General features: G+C 43.9%; 1 protein-coding gene across 7 annotated transcripts in view; it reads left to right on the top strand.

Moving 5' to 3' along the window:
- SP140 (SP140 nuclear body protein) overlaps window positions 1–11535 on the top strand; it is a 78482-nt gene extending 66947 nt beyond the window's left edge. For all 7 annotated transcript variants that reach the window (XM_082631032.1, XM_082631036.1, XM_082631035.1 and 4 more), the window contains 9 exons: window positions 297–401; window positions 2298–2440; window positions 3621–3668; window positions 5975–6022; window positions 8613–8728; window positions 9469–9577; window positions 9855–9932; window positions 10153–10296; window positions 11081–11535. In XM_082631032.1, coding sequence (XP_082487158.1) covers window positions 297–401; window positions 2298–2440; window positions 3621–3668; window positions 5975–6022; window positions 8613–8728; window positions 9469–9577; window positions 9855–9932; window positions 10153–10296; window positions 11081–11188 — 899 coding nt within the window. In that variant the 3' untranslated portion in view covers window positions 11189–11535. The remainder of the gene's footprint in view (window positions 1–296; window positions 402–2297; window positions 2441–3620; window positions 3669–5974; window positions 6023–8612; window positions 8729–9468; window positions 9578–9854; window positions 9933–10152; window positions 10297–11080) is intronic.
- The last annotated feature ends 2519 nt before the right edge of the window (window positions 11536–14054 follow it).

Here is a 14054-nt window from a genome sequence, read left to right as displayed (position 1 = left end):
TCATTGTCATGTAAGAATCAGTGGGGCTGACTGGACTGGGAGCTAAGACAGTTTTACTGAAGCCCGATTTCTCTGTTAACACATTCTGTTTTGTGTGAGATTTGAGGGATGAGGTAGAGGTAGACATTCTGTAGTTATGTATCAAAAATGCCACTTGGAAGAAAGACTTTGACTCTAGAGATTTATGGAATAAAGCTTTCTAAGTTCCTCCATACCTTTATAGGAACAAACTCAGCATGGGAGAAGCAGTACGTGTGCAATTGAAAATGAGATAATGAAGGAATCTTCTCTTTCAGGGCAAAGAAAGCGCAGGTATGAAAAAGTGGATTTTCACTATCAGATACTTCCTGTGACCTGTGGTGAGGTGAAGGGGATGTTACATAAGAAGAAATTGAAAAAAGGTGGGTTTTATGGTCTATTTGCAATTCCTATCTGAAGGGATCACGAGAAGTAATGGAATTATCCATGTGAATTACACATAGTTGAAGGAATTGGGACAATGGTTTGGCTTGAGAGAAGGAGGAAGGGATCCCTAAGTTGCTATTTTCACACTTTAAGAAATCATACATTTTAGGTGCTTACTCCCATGTGAAAGTGTCCATGGGGAGGGCAAAGAGAAATGAAGCAGAAATAAAAGGGAAGAGGCCCTCAGCCTCCAACTTCATATCCTCTCTCCCTCTGGATGATTATCACCAAGGCAGGTGCTTGATGTAGTAAGGATAGAACAGAATTCAGAATCAGACAACCTGAGTCCCAGCCTCAGCTATGTTGAGAGGGACTGATTCAGCCGAGTAGAGAATGGGACCTTTCTGACCTTGAATTTCTTCATCCAAAAAGAGAAATCATTAAAAACCTGCTTCATGGTGTAGCTGCGAGGAATTAATGTACATAATTGAGGTAAAGTATTTAAACAGCTTAACCGAGATACAATTCACCACTGAGAGTGTACGACTCGATGTTGAGTTTTATTTGTATATTCACAAGATGGTACAGCCATCACCACAATCTAATTTTAGAATATTTTTGTCAGAATATTTTTTCACTAAAGGAAACTCCATGTCTATTAGCAATCAATGCCCATTCCCACCTAACCCCACCCCGCCACCCAGCCCTAAACTGGGCTAATCTGTTTTCTCTCCACTAATCTATTTTCTGCTCCATAAATTGGCCTATTCTAGGTATTTCATTTAAATGGAATCATATAATATGTGCCCTTTTGGGACTGGCTCTCTCACTTAAGATTATGTTTTCAAGGTTCATCCATGTAATAGTATGTATTAGTACTTCATTCCTTCTTATTGCCCAATAATATAATATTCCATGGTATGTATATACCATATTTTGTTTATCTTTTCATCAGTTTGGATTGTTTCCACTCTTTCACTATTATGAATGATGTTGTTTTGAACATTCATGTACAAGTTTTTGTGTGAACATATGTTTTTAATTCTTTTGGGTATATACCTAGGAGTGGAATTGCTGGTTCATATGATGATTCCATGTTTAACCTACTGAAGAAACACCAAAATGTTTTCCACAGTGGCTGTACTGTTTTATATTCCCACCAGCAATGTATGAGGGCTCCCATTTCTCTACTTCCTTGCCAACACTTGTTATTGTCTGACTTTTCTATGATGGCCATCTTAGTGGGTGTGAAATGGTATCTCACTGTGGGTTTGACTTGCATTTCTCTAATGACTAGTGATGTTAAGCATATGATTATCTTTTATACATAACTGAGATTTTCCATTGGATAACATTTCACAATTATTTTTAATATCAGCTATCCATGATTTCAGGGATGGGAAAATCTCTGTTCAATAATGCCATTAAACTGGGTGAAAAGTATAATAAAGGGCACAGATGCTGCTGTGGTGCCGTTCTGAGCTGCAGAGCCCCCATTGGAGACCTTAGTCCCAACCTGAGGTTCCCCAAAGTCCATAGGAGATTCTGACTTGTTCTCTATCCCTAGCAAATTAAAATGGTCTCACTCTTCAAAATCACTTCCTTTTCCTTTGTAGGTGATTTTGACATACTTTTAAAAGGTTGATTTTGATGGTAATTATCATTTTGTTGTTGTTGTTGCACATTGGTTAAGGAAATGTTGCCACAAAGCAGTTAATATCCTTTGAGGGGACTTAAAGGCTAGGTTTGGGGATTCTGAAGCCTGAAAGGGAAGGCTAGACTCTCCTGTTTTAGATCTTGAGACCAAACTGGGTAGGTCCAGATCTAGTGTGTTGGGAGCCCACCATCTGAGAACAAAGAGGGCTAAAGATTAACTTACCCTGGTCTTACAGGAGTTTGGGTGAAGTGTATACAGAGTGAGAATGGAGACTGGTTCACCCCCAGGGAATTTGAAATCAGAGGAGGCCACGAAAGATCCAAGAACTGGAAGTTAAGTGTTCGCTGCGGTGGGATGCCCCTACGTTGGCTGATAGAGGTATTCCAGTGACAGGGATGGGAGATGTGACTTTCCTTGCTGTGCCCCAAGAATAAGGTCACTATTTGCTCACCAAATATTTGTTATGGCTAAAGTCCAGATGAGTTATGGCTAAAGTCCAGATGAGTTTTAGCTAAAGCCCAGATGCCTCTGAGTTTATCCTCTCACCTGGGGAGAGGTGTTCCACATTCCTAACCTCAGTACAATGCAGCACATCACTGTTGTAAAAGGAGCTCTGTCAGGATGGATGCAGGAGCTTGGAGGAAGGAAAGGTCATTCTGACTCAGGTTCATACAGACAGCTTTATGCACTGAAAGAAGAAGACAGTTTACAATCAAACAAGTAGGAAGAAGTTACTCCGGACAAAGAATGGCACGAAAACCAGAACCATGGTTGAGGTAAACATATTGTATGTGATAAGGCATAATCCATCAACTGGAGTTGTTTGTGGAGGGACTTAATGCCAGGCTAATGTGTTTAAACTCACAATATAGATAATGCAAAATCAGTGAAGTCTTCTGAGGTGTGAAATGTCATATTTAAAATAGTGTTTTAGGTGGCCATGGGGACTTGAAATGACTTCAGTGTCTTTCAGCCCAAGAAACCTACACTCAACATGCAGTGCTCAGCTCAAATGCCATTTTTCCCTGAGTATTCCCTGCCTGACCTGACCCTGACCATCCCTTCCCTAGGCTTCTTGAGCCCATTACAAAGGCCTTTCTTATACTGTTTTATTCTCATCCTTCCATGCATCCCCTTTTTCTCTCTAGACCCCTCTTGGGTTTGTCCATCTTTGTGTGCCCAAGATTGGCCAGAATGTCTGGCACCAAATAGGCATGGGATAAATGTGTGTTGATTGACTAGCCCTGGCAGAGGGACTCAAGCTTGAGTGACACTGGTGGAAATGGAGAGGAGGTGAGAGGTGTCAAAGAGATTATGAAGGAAAACCTCTTAAAGTTAGGAAAAAAGCACAGGAGGAAAAAAAAGTTCTAAAGATGATTTTTAAGCTGCCACTGATTGAATTCTAGAAGAAGTACAAGTGAGGAGAGGGAGATGGTTTCTCATTTAGACACCTTGGCTTTGGGCTGACAGTGGGACATCCAGGTAGAAATATTTGGGAGGAGGTTGGAAATGCGAGACTCACAGGCCAACCATATACTTAAATCTTTTTATCTTTCAGAAAAAATTTCTCCGTAACCCTCCAAGGAAATATGGCAGGATGAGAAAGGTGATTATTGCATAACTTTCTACAAGTTCTCATCACGTAACTGATTTTTCATGCACTGTGTATTATTCTGTGGTTTCTCAACTGGGTAATTATTATTAAACTTCCTCCAACACCCCACTCCCACCTTTTAAAAACTCTGGGTATGCAACTTCAGTGTTGCTACTTTGAACACTATGTTGTATATATGGCAAGATCTTCTTTGAATGGTAAACCATTTGAGATGGAGGTGATAAGGAACCATCAAAATAGACCCCATGGATGTGCTTTAGCTATAGATGCAGATGAAAGGGTGTCAAAGTTGTAAAAGAAGACATGATGCTGGAATACATAAAAATATATCCTAATAAGATGATAGGGTCATCTTCAACTCAAACCCAGATTTTTAAAATCATGTTACTATTTCCTAACTTTAATGAAATCTGATGGAGCAAAAGTTTATTCACAGTCTAAGTATAGGAGGGGCTGACCTGGAAAATTGTTTACTCTGATGCCACTCTTTCAGCTCCTCAAGGGGGGCTGTGCAGACCTCCCTTCTATCTATGAAAGTGATTCCTTCCTCTATGGATGAAACGAACAAATATGTACGGTGCAGTGTTGATTCAGGACATGGTGATGGTTTTTCCAGGGTTGGGTATGAATGAGAACTTGAGAAGAAGGAGGGGGTGAGAAGTGCCATTCTTATACACTTCATGTAGAAATGGCCATTCAAGACGTTCACAGACTTCTAAGACAGGTCAGACGTAGCTGGCCAGTGGGACTTCATGTTCCACTGGGAATGTGAGGTCCAGGCCTTTACATTATCTGACATATTCTGGACAGTTTGAACTCTAAGTCCTTGGGACATTTCACCCACTGGATTTCCTAAAGGGAAACTATCATATTATTTGCCCTACTTAGTGAGTATATTAAAGACCAGCATCTGTACCATTCCCCAGGTGCCAAGGGTTACTCAGTTAGATTACCCACATAAGCTGACAACGTCCTACCAACAGATTCTACCCTTATTTGTGGGTGCAGCACTTTTTAGCAACAACCTGCAGTTACCTCTATATTTCGCATCTCCCAATGAGCAAGAACAGAAGCTCCCCAAGTGGTGGATCTCAGGACCCATTATTACCTCTGTGGGTCCTCTGTGCCTCTCAGAACCTCTCTTGCCCCTTGGCTTCTGGAATCTTCAGTGTCACTCTCAGCACCACATGACAGCTTCCTGGCTCCTCACAAAGGTCACTAACACCTTTTGATGACAGCTGCTGTGTTGTAAAATAATCTGATATGCACCTTTAGAACAATCTTTTTATTGTAGGCTAATATTTGCTTAGGAGACAGCAAGTAATCTGTTCCTAAGTGAAATGATACTCATTTATTCACTTATCCAACATACAGTGATTGAGTGCACACTAAATGCCCAATGGTCATTAGAAGATTGAAACAATATCTCTGACCTCAAGGATTGTTTCAACTTCATTGCCTAACATGGAAGAATAACTAATGGGGATGGGTGGTGAACTTTAGGCCACACAGAAACGTGGGCAGTGACGTGGACACCTCTCAGATCACTGTCCCATGGATCACGCTTTTCCATGACCACTCTGCCCTGAGCTGCAGATAAAAGCTGAGGCTGCCTGTGTCCTAGAGGGAAGAAGGTCAGGTCATTCTACTGAATATTGGAACGCATTGTAAAGTTAGTGGGTGGTAGTCAGTTACCTCTGAAGAGTCAGCTAGCTGACTTTTTGGAATTCAGAGGGAGGGAAGAGGAGGGTGACCTTCTGGAAGAAGAGTTGCAACCCTGTGAAACTTGGGCACATTTTATCTTTGGGGCTGTGCCCTAGGAGACCTGTGATAGGTGGTGACATTCTTCTCTGGGACACTTGCATGGATGCCAGGACTCTGGGCCCTGTGGTCACTGGAGCTGTTGACAATGAGTCCTCGGCCTGATACTCTCACTGCAGCTCCTCCAGGTGGGATGACATTTTCTAATATAGAGAAAAATGCCTAAGGGCCTCTCAAAGCAAGAAAACCAGCAGAGTTTCTCCAACTCCATCTGTGGGAACCAGGGCCAGACTCCCCGCATGGCTTCACAAAACCCCACTTTGCATCTGAGAGCCAGGAAATAGAACTTGCATTGGGCCAAACAGTGGTACTTTGGTACTTTTTATTTTCCAAGTAGATATGTGTATCCATAAAAACAGGTATGAAGTAATGGGTAAACCGTGTCTTGAATCCCTCAACAGATTGCTGTTTAAATAAGTGATGGATGCATACATCACATTCAATATTGTCCTTTAATCTTTCTCTCTTTTTTGCAGAAAAGAGTACCGAAGTCTCCCGACAATACTTTAGATGATAACCTTTGTGTAAGTACTAACGCCTGCCTGTAACCCTGGAATAATGCAGGCCTTTTCCCTTGGCACTTTCTCCGAGTCATCACCGCATTTCCCTGAGGCACACTCACACTCAGGTGCAGCATGTTGCTATGTGTGGTGAGCAGGGAACAGCAGATGCCTCACCCACATCAGGTACAGGTTTCTGGCGTTGGGTGTCTCAGCCTGAAAGCATCCTTTCCATTTGTTCAGTGGAAACCTTCCCATTTCCTCATTTCCCCCGAAAGTGAGTCTGGGAGGTGGAGCTTGAGACCACTGGGGTCTCTAGAGCCTGGGCTTGAAGGAGTAATGGGTGCGGCTGGCCTGCAGATGAAGGCTAAGGAGGAAATGTGAGGGGAAACCAGCAGTTTAAAGAAGGCAATAAGGAAGGAAAGGAATATCCCAAACATCTATTCCATGGTACAGGTAGAAGTAGATGGTTTTAAGCGTCAACCAGAAGGAACAGGCCAGGCCAACCTGGCAAGTTAGGTGTGAACCCTGTTGTGAGTCCTGCAGAGAAATGCACTCAGGGCTAGTGGGTTCTTTATGGAAGCCCTGTATCCAATCTTGAGGGAGCCATCATGGTGCTGAGCTGGTCACCACATAGCAAATCACAGGGCATTTCTACTCAGACTGGTACCATATGGCTGGATGCTTTAAGGTCTGCTAAAATTGTGGATGACTCCACTCTCTAAGTTGAATCATATTTTGATTCCCTTCATTGCAACAAGATGGGCATTTTAAGCAGAGTCACCTTTGCACAGCTCCAGGGGGAGGCACTCACATGGGTTAGTATGCAGTGATACTCATACACAACGTCCAAAAGAGGAGGGACAGTCAAGTAGTTTTACATATAGTTTACCTCCAAAGCAATCCCCCCAACAATATTTAGATCTTATCCACACTCTTTCTGACCCTTGGCCAACTGAAGGATTCTTTAGTCATCTAAACAGTGCTGGAGTCCAGTGTTTGTGTGGCTTGTTTGGGATGGATATAGACCCAGAGGGTCAGGTCTCACAGCCCATGGCCAAGAGTCCATGGGGAGGAGACGGCAGCTGTTCCAGCAAAAGTCCCCTCATTGCTGTTAATAATCTTTCCTGGGACTGATATTACAGGCCAGTTCAGGGCTATAATATCCCCTTTGCTCAGGGTAAGTCTCAACTTAGGCTGAAACTAAGACCTTTGGAAAATAGTATTGCCCAGATCCCACCCTAGAGGAAATTCTGTTCATCAGTCTAGGCTATGACTTGGATATTGGGATTGTTTAAAACTCCCCAGATGATTCTGATACACAAAATTACCCATCCCATGAATTAAAGAAGAACACCAATGGATCTGCCCAACCCGGACAAATTGATTCAGAATTTCTGGCATAGGGACCAGGGCATTAGTATTTTATATACTCTGCCCTGAAAGTTCTAATGTGCAGCTGGACTAAGAAACAAAGAGCTAGATAAATCTGCTAAAAAATGCACAAACGTGAGGTTCTTAGACATTGGTTATATTTGTTATTCTTTGTTTTTCTGGGAAGAGGGGTCATCACTTTCTAGAGAACGATGATGGTGATCTGTGAGTGTCTACAGTGATGAGAAAAAACATGGCCCCATGACTCCATGTCAGAGCAGTCTCAGTCTCCAACTGGGGGGTGTCCTTGAGGATCCGCAGAACATTGAACGGGAGCTTTTGGCAAAATGGTCCTTGGAGCTAGCACTTCCTCATATATGGCCATTTCAAAAACAAAAGAAATGGCCAGAATCCCAATTCACCCAACACAAGTAGTTTCACACAAAAGCCCAGAACAAGGCTCAAAATAATTGTTAAAATAATCTTGTATTACTTTCCACACTAAGTTTAATCCACCTTATTAAATTCTCAATATATCACCCTTCAAGGAGTCAATTTAGTTATTGTGGTATAGACAAATACATTTAACACTTTATTTCAGGACCTTATTTTATCTGCAAGGTGATAAAGTTATTCAGATTACTTAAAAATTGTCTTGTTTTGTTGCTAGCCTTTCAGTGTTAGAGTCTCTGGTTTTTGTTTTTGGTTTTTTAATTAATTAATTAATTAATTAATTTTTGTCTGTGTTGGGTCTTTGTTTCTGTGCGAGGGCTTTCTCTAGTTGTGGCGAGCGGGGGCCACTCTTCATCGCGGTGTGCGGGCCTCTCACTGTCACGGCCTCTCTTGTTGTGGATCCCAGGCTCCAGACGCGCAGGCTCAGTAGTTGTGGCTCACGGGCCTAGTTGCTCCGCGGCACGTGGGATCTTCCCAGACCAGGGCTCGAACCTGTGTCCCCTGCACTGGCAGGCAGATCCTCAACCACTGCGCCACCAGGGAAGCCCGAGTCTCTGGTTTTATAGGGAAGACTTTTCTGGTCTGACACACAGGCCCTTCCTCCTGAATTTCATTGCAGACCACAATTTCTGCTTCTGAAATCGCCACGCTATGCTGTTCTTTAATATCTCAGGGAGAAGCATGTAAGTGTCCACTCAGATTCACACAAAGGCAATGAGTTCTAGATTCCTCTAGTTCTGGCCTTCTGGGGTCTCACCAGGGATATAGATGTCGTTTTACCTTCTAGCTGGGAAACTCAGATGAGTGTGAGACGTGCCGGGATGGAGGAAAGCTGTTTTGCTGTGATACTTGTTCGAGATCTTTTCATGAGGACTGTCACATCCCACTTGTGGAAACTGAGAGGTTTGTGAGATGCAGCCCCTCCCTTCTTATTAGGGACCCTTCCTCCTGCCGTACACACTCTCCCTACAGAGTTCTTACTGTGTCTAGATGGGGAAACAGCAGGGCCATAGGTACAGGGTCCAGCAGTATGATCCAGAGAGCTGTTTCAAGATGCTGGCAGTGGCAGGTTAATGCGTTTTGCTCTCCTCTAGGTCGGTAGCCAGGTCCTTTGCCCACATACTGCTACTGTCCTTTCCTAGAAGTTTTCCAGCGTGGGCTCCTCCTGTTCATGGGGGTGGAAATGCCACTTGTTTGTGTTCTGCACTGATTCAGAAAAGGCAGGAAACATGGGCTGGTTCCCTCATTTTGCCACTTTCTTAATGGGCTGAGGGAAGCCTGAGGCCCCCCAGGGGTTAAGGCCCAGTTTCGACACTCAGGCCTGGCAGGATTCCCAGGGGTTAAGGCCCAGTTTCAACACTCAGGCCAGGGCAGGATTCCTTGTGCTCCCAGAAACAGACAGAGAAAGAAGAGCCCACTACTCATCCTGATACCACCTCCATGCCCTGACCCCTTGTTGCTCCTTCGATGGGATGAGGGTCATTGGCTCGGACCCCACGTGGGGTTCTTGGAGACTCTGGAGGTGCCCCTTTCCTCCTCCAGCTGTGTCCATCAACATTCCTGAAAGGAGGACAGTATCAGACATAGGAGTGATGACTGTTTCCAGGGACCTTGCCCCCGCTCACTTATGTCCGGCCCCTTAGGAGCCTGTGGAGTTGCACCTTCTGCAGGATAAAGGAGTCTTCAGGAAGCCAGGGATGTCTCAGGGAATCGGAGGTCCTGGCAAGACAGATGCAGCCCGAGGAGCAGTTGGTGAGTCGGATGGGAACCTCAGTTCTTCCCCTTTCCCCTCACATGTGAGAAGTCAAATAGCCAGGGTCAGGAGAAAGGCAACCAAAGGGTGAGCCATGACTCGGTCACACTGAAATCACACCAGAACTTGTTTGCAGCCATTGCATATCTGTTTCCAAGAGCCATCCATGTTTGGGGAAACTTCCAGATACTGGTGTGAGTCATGCCTCTGCCTGGGCATGTATATGGGCTCATTGTCTCCAAGCTGCTTTTCACTCACAGCCACCTTCTTTTGCAGAAATGTGAGTTCATCCTCTTGAAGGTCTATTGTCATACAGAGAGCACCTTTTTTGCGAAGATTCCATACTACTATTATGTAAGTAACAATACCAAACTGTGATTACAGGCTGTGCCATGATGTTACCCCACCTTGAAACAGGTACCCATGTGATTTGAGATCAGAATCCCCTGGGAGTGAGAGCATGAGCTGCTGTTACCTTTCCCTTTTTGTATTTCTACTGGATTTGATGGGAATCCACAGTAGGCACACATTGAACTCTGCCAGTAATTCTCCCACTGATTTTTTTTTTCACTAGATTAAAGAGGCTTCTAAAGACCTAAAGGAGCCCATGTGGTTGGACAAGATCAAGAAGAGGCTGAATGAGCAGGGTTACTCCCATGTGGAGGGCTTTGTGCAGGACATGCGCCTCATCTTTCAGAACCACAGGGCATCTTACAAGGTAAGTGGTTCTCCCTGCTTCCATTTCATTTTCTGTCTATTGAGCCACTCTGCCCTCATTTTCTGGTGCCTGGGAAATTTTAGTTTCCCTCATCCTATGAAACCTGCAAAGCAAGAGTCCCGGAAGTCAGTGACTTTTCCGTTCAAGACTGGAGCTCAGCAAGGCGTAGTAACAGTGAATCAGAGGCTGTCCCTGCAACCAGAACCCCAGACCCCGAAGAGCTCAGACCCTCCTACAGCTGCCATGGAGAACAGCAGAGTCCTGCCTGCTCCAAACCCAGGGATAAGAGACTTGCATCTTAAAGTCACACTGTGCTTCTTATCTCTCCCCCAAAACACGCAATCTGACCTCTTCAGAAATCCCAATCTCCAGATTCCACTCCATGTGAATGGATCATCTAGTTTAACAGGAGTCACCGGAGGGGAACAGAAGTGACAATGAAAAAGGAAGATCATTGATCTAACTTAAAAGCAGTCTGTACTATTTGCACTGTTACAAAGAACATAGATTACTTTTCTAACTCTCACTGAAATCAACAACCCAACCAAATAAGTAAGAGTCCCCAAGTGTGGTTATGATTTCCCATTTCTATCTTGTTAATAAGAAATAATCATGCTCTTAGGAAACATGTTGCTCTTCGCCACATGAGTTTTTAGCATAACCTGGTTCATGTAACTTAGGGTGTCTAAGACAAGAGTCCTGACCGTTCTCAGTTACAAGGTGGCAATGACACTGATAATGAGGACCATGATTTTTGTGTTCATTTTATTTTATTTTTTTCCAGTTCAATGACTTTGGCCTAATGGGACTTAGACTGGAGGCAGAATTTGAGAAGACTTTCAAGGAAGTGTTCACTATTCAGGAAACAAATGAGGACAGTTCACTGGAATAGTGGAAGTTGTTAGTGTCCTGGAAAACCCCTTTTGGAGCAGACTTCTCATCCCCCAGCTGCATGGAAGCTTGGCTGCTTATGCCGCCCCTCCCCAGAGCATTGCCTTCAGCCAAATGGAGCCAGCTTCACCTGGAGTGTTACGCTTCCTTGGCCTGGGGGCCAGCCTCCAGTGCCAAGGTGGACTCAACCTCCTGTTACAATTCATGCTCCTGTGTTCCTCATGAGATTGGCTGGAGCTGGTCTGTGGCTGCGATCACATCCTTGCTTAGCTTTTCCTATAATCCTGCTTCCCTCCCCCCCTTTCTCCCAAAGAAACTCACAATAAATCACTTGCTTAAGAGACTTTATCTCAGGCTCTGCTTCTAGGGAACCCAACTTAAGGTAATGATCCTAGCAAGCAGGCTGTGAGGGTGGGTTCTGGATTTGGACCACAGTCTGGCCAGATGGTGATGGGTGGTATATTGATGGTTCCTGGTCGCTCTAATAGTGCTGTTGCCAAACTGTCACCTTTGGGAAACTCGATGAGGTAAAGAGGATTTCACTAGCTTTCGAAATTGGCATTCACAAAGGGAGGAATGGCAAATGCAATTGGAGATTTTGGTGGCTATTGCTAAGTGCCACTAATATATGGAAAAGAATAAGTGACGGCCTTAAATCTATTAGTCAAAGCAAAGACACCCTTACAACGGCAGTTGGAAGGCAGACAAAAGGAAGGCCTGACACAGGTCCCAGGTTTAAGAATGGCAGAACATAAGAGAAGACTGAAGTCTAAACTGGGTTGGCCTCCTGTGCCAAAGGCAGAGCCCTGGTAAAGAAGGAGTGCAATCCTGAATCAGAATCAGCCTTTCTAGGTAGAAGCAAGTGAGAACCTTGAACTCCAGGTCTCCCTCAACACACAGGGCCTGCAAAAGAATTCCCTACCCTTTGTTGGAAGACAGACCCCTACGCTACCCCATCCTAATCTTGCTTGAATGAAGACTGCAGAGTCCTCCCAGCATGTCCCCACTGAGAAAGTCCTGCGTTGTCCTGCCAGCTGAAGAGAGCATTTACCCCAGTGGAGCTGCAGGACTGGCCAACATGTACCAGCAGGTACCAGGAGATTGTGTCTGGGGGTGGGTCCTGGACAAAGAAGGGGAATATGAAACTGGAAAAGGGAAAATTGTCAACACAGAAGCACTCTCCTGTGTCAAGAAGTTTAATTAGCCTGGCAAGGGCCAAAGGGGCTGAATCAAGTGTGCTCCTGGGTGGCTCTTAAGCACTTATATATATATATATATTTTTTTCTATTCTTTTAATTTTGGAATAAAAATGGCTGTTCACTAAACGTATTGTGGTAATCATTTCATGATGTATATAAGTCAAATCATTATATATACCTTAAACTTATACAGTGCTGTATGTCACTTATATTGCAATAAAACTGGAAGAAAAACATTTAATTAAAAAATTTAACTAAAAAAAGCTTGGTATAAACTGTGGTACATACTAGATGAAGTGGAAGCAGAGATGCCAGGGCAGACTGTGGAAAAGAAGATCCAAAAGCCTCAGGATGTTGGCATGGCTCCACTCTCTACAACTGGAAAACTCATCCACCGGTTACTGTGCTCTTCAGGAGGCCTCAGAGACATTAACTTAACAAGGTGATAAGGAACACACAGCTGAGGGGCACCAGCATCCTTGAGATGCTCAGCAGGGACCGTCCTCTGTAGGGTGGCATAATGGAGGAATGTTTTTACAGGACTGGATTCCCTAGTAAAAATGGAAATGATAGGATTCTAGAATAATGGAAGCCAGGTGGCAGCATTTAACTGTCAGAGCAAGATGAAATAATTTTTGTAATGTGCAGCAAGGTTAGAATGACGGCTGGAGCCCTGGCCCAAAGCAGTCTATGGAGATAGCTAATCGAACACGGTCACTAAACCTATTGCGGTAATCATTTTATGATGTATATAAGACAAATCATTATGCTGTACACCTTAAACTTATAGAGAGGTGGGCAGCCAACAAGGATATTGCTTCATATATGTCATCAAAAAAGATTTAAAATAGATGAACAGATGGCTGAGATCAGCCACCCCAATAAGAAGTCAAGAGCCCTTGCCTAGTTTCCAGACCTGAGCCAAAGCTAGGACCTGCTCATGGAAATGAGGGCAGGTCTCATAAGAAAGTGTAAAAGTAGTGATTCCCTGAGTTCTTCACCAAAAGGACATAAGGTCATTTATTCAAGTAACCATATACCAGACAAAGGAAAATACACACATCTTTTAACAGTTGTTGATACAGGATCTGAGTTGATGCTAATACCTGGGGTCCCAAAACACCATCATGGTCCCTGCTAGAGTGGAGTGTATGGATGCAAGGTAATGTCCATCTAACAGTGAGTCCACTCAATCCATGGGATCACCCAGCAGCCATTACCCCAGTTCCTGAAAGTAAGGATAATGAGAACATACATAGCAGTTGACTGACCTGGATCTTTAACCTGTGAAATAACAATGACTGTCTTAGGAAAGGCCAAGCAGAAGGGCTTGAAACTGAACTTTCCCTTGGTGAAAATGGTAAGTTGAAAGAAAATCACAGTCCTGGAGAATGAGGGAATGACAGAGGTTAGTGCCACAGGAAAAGATTTAAGGATGCAAGGGTTGTAATCCTCATCACATCTTTGTTTGAACAGCAGTCTGGCTTCTGCAGAAGCTCATGGCTGCTAGATGACTACTAGAAACTTAACCAATAGTAGCCCCAGTTGCAGCTGTTGTTGCTTGGTGTGGTATCTTCATTAGAGCAGAGGAGCACGGCCTGTGGTATATGTCACGCAGTTATTAATATGGAGAAATGTACTTTTAAAACATTCAGTAGGAAGTAGGAT

This window comes from Mesoplodon mirus (assembly GCF_964341445.2).
Source record: "Mesoplodon mirus genome assembly, chromosome: 8".
In the NCBI taxonomy this organism is placed as follows: Eukaryota; Metazoa; Chordata; class Mammalia; order Artiodactyla; family Ziphiidae; genus Mesoplodon; species Mesoplodon mirus.
The sequence above is the reverse complement of the archived record's forward strand: the minus strand, read 5'-3'. Positions and strand labels throughout refer to the sequence as shown.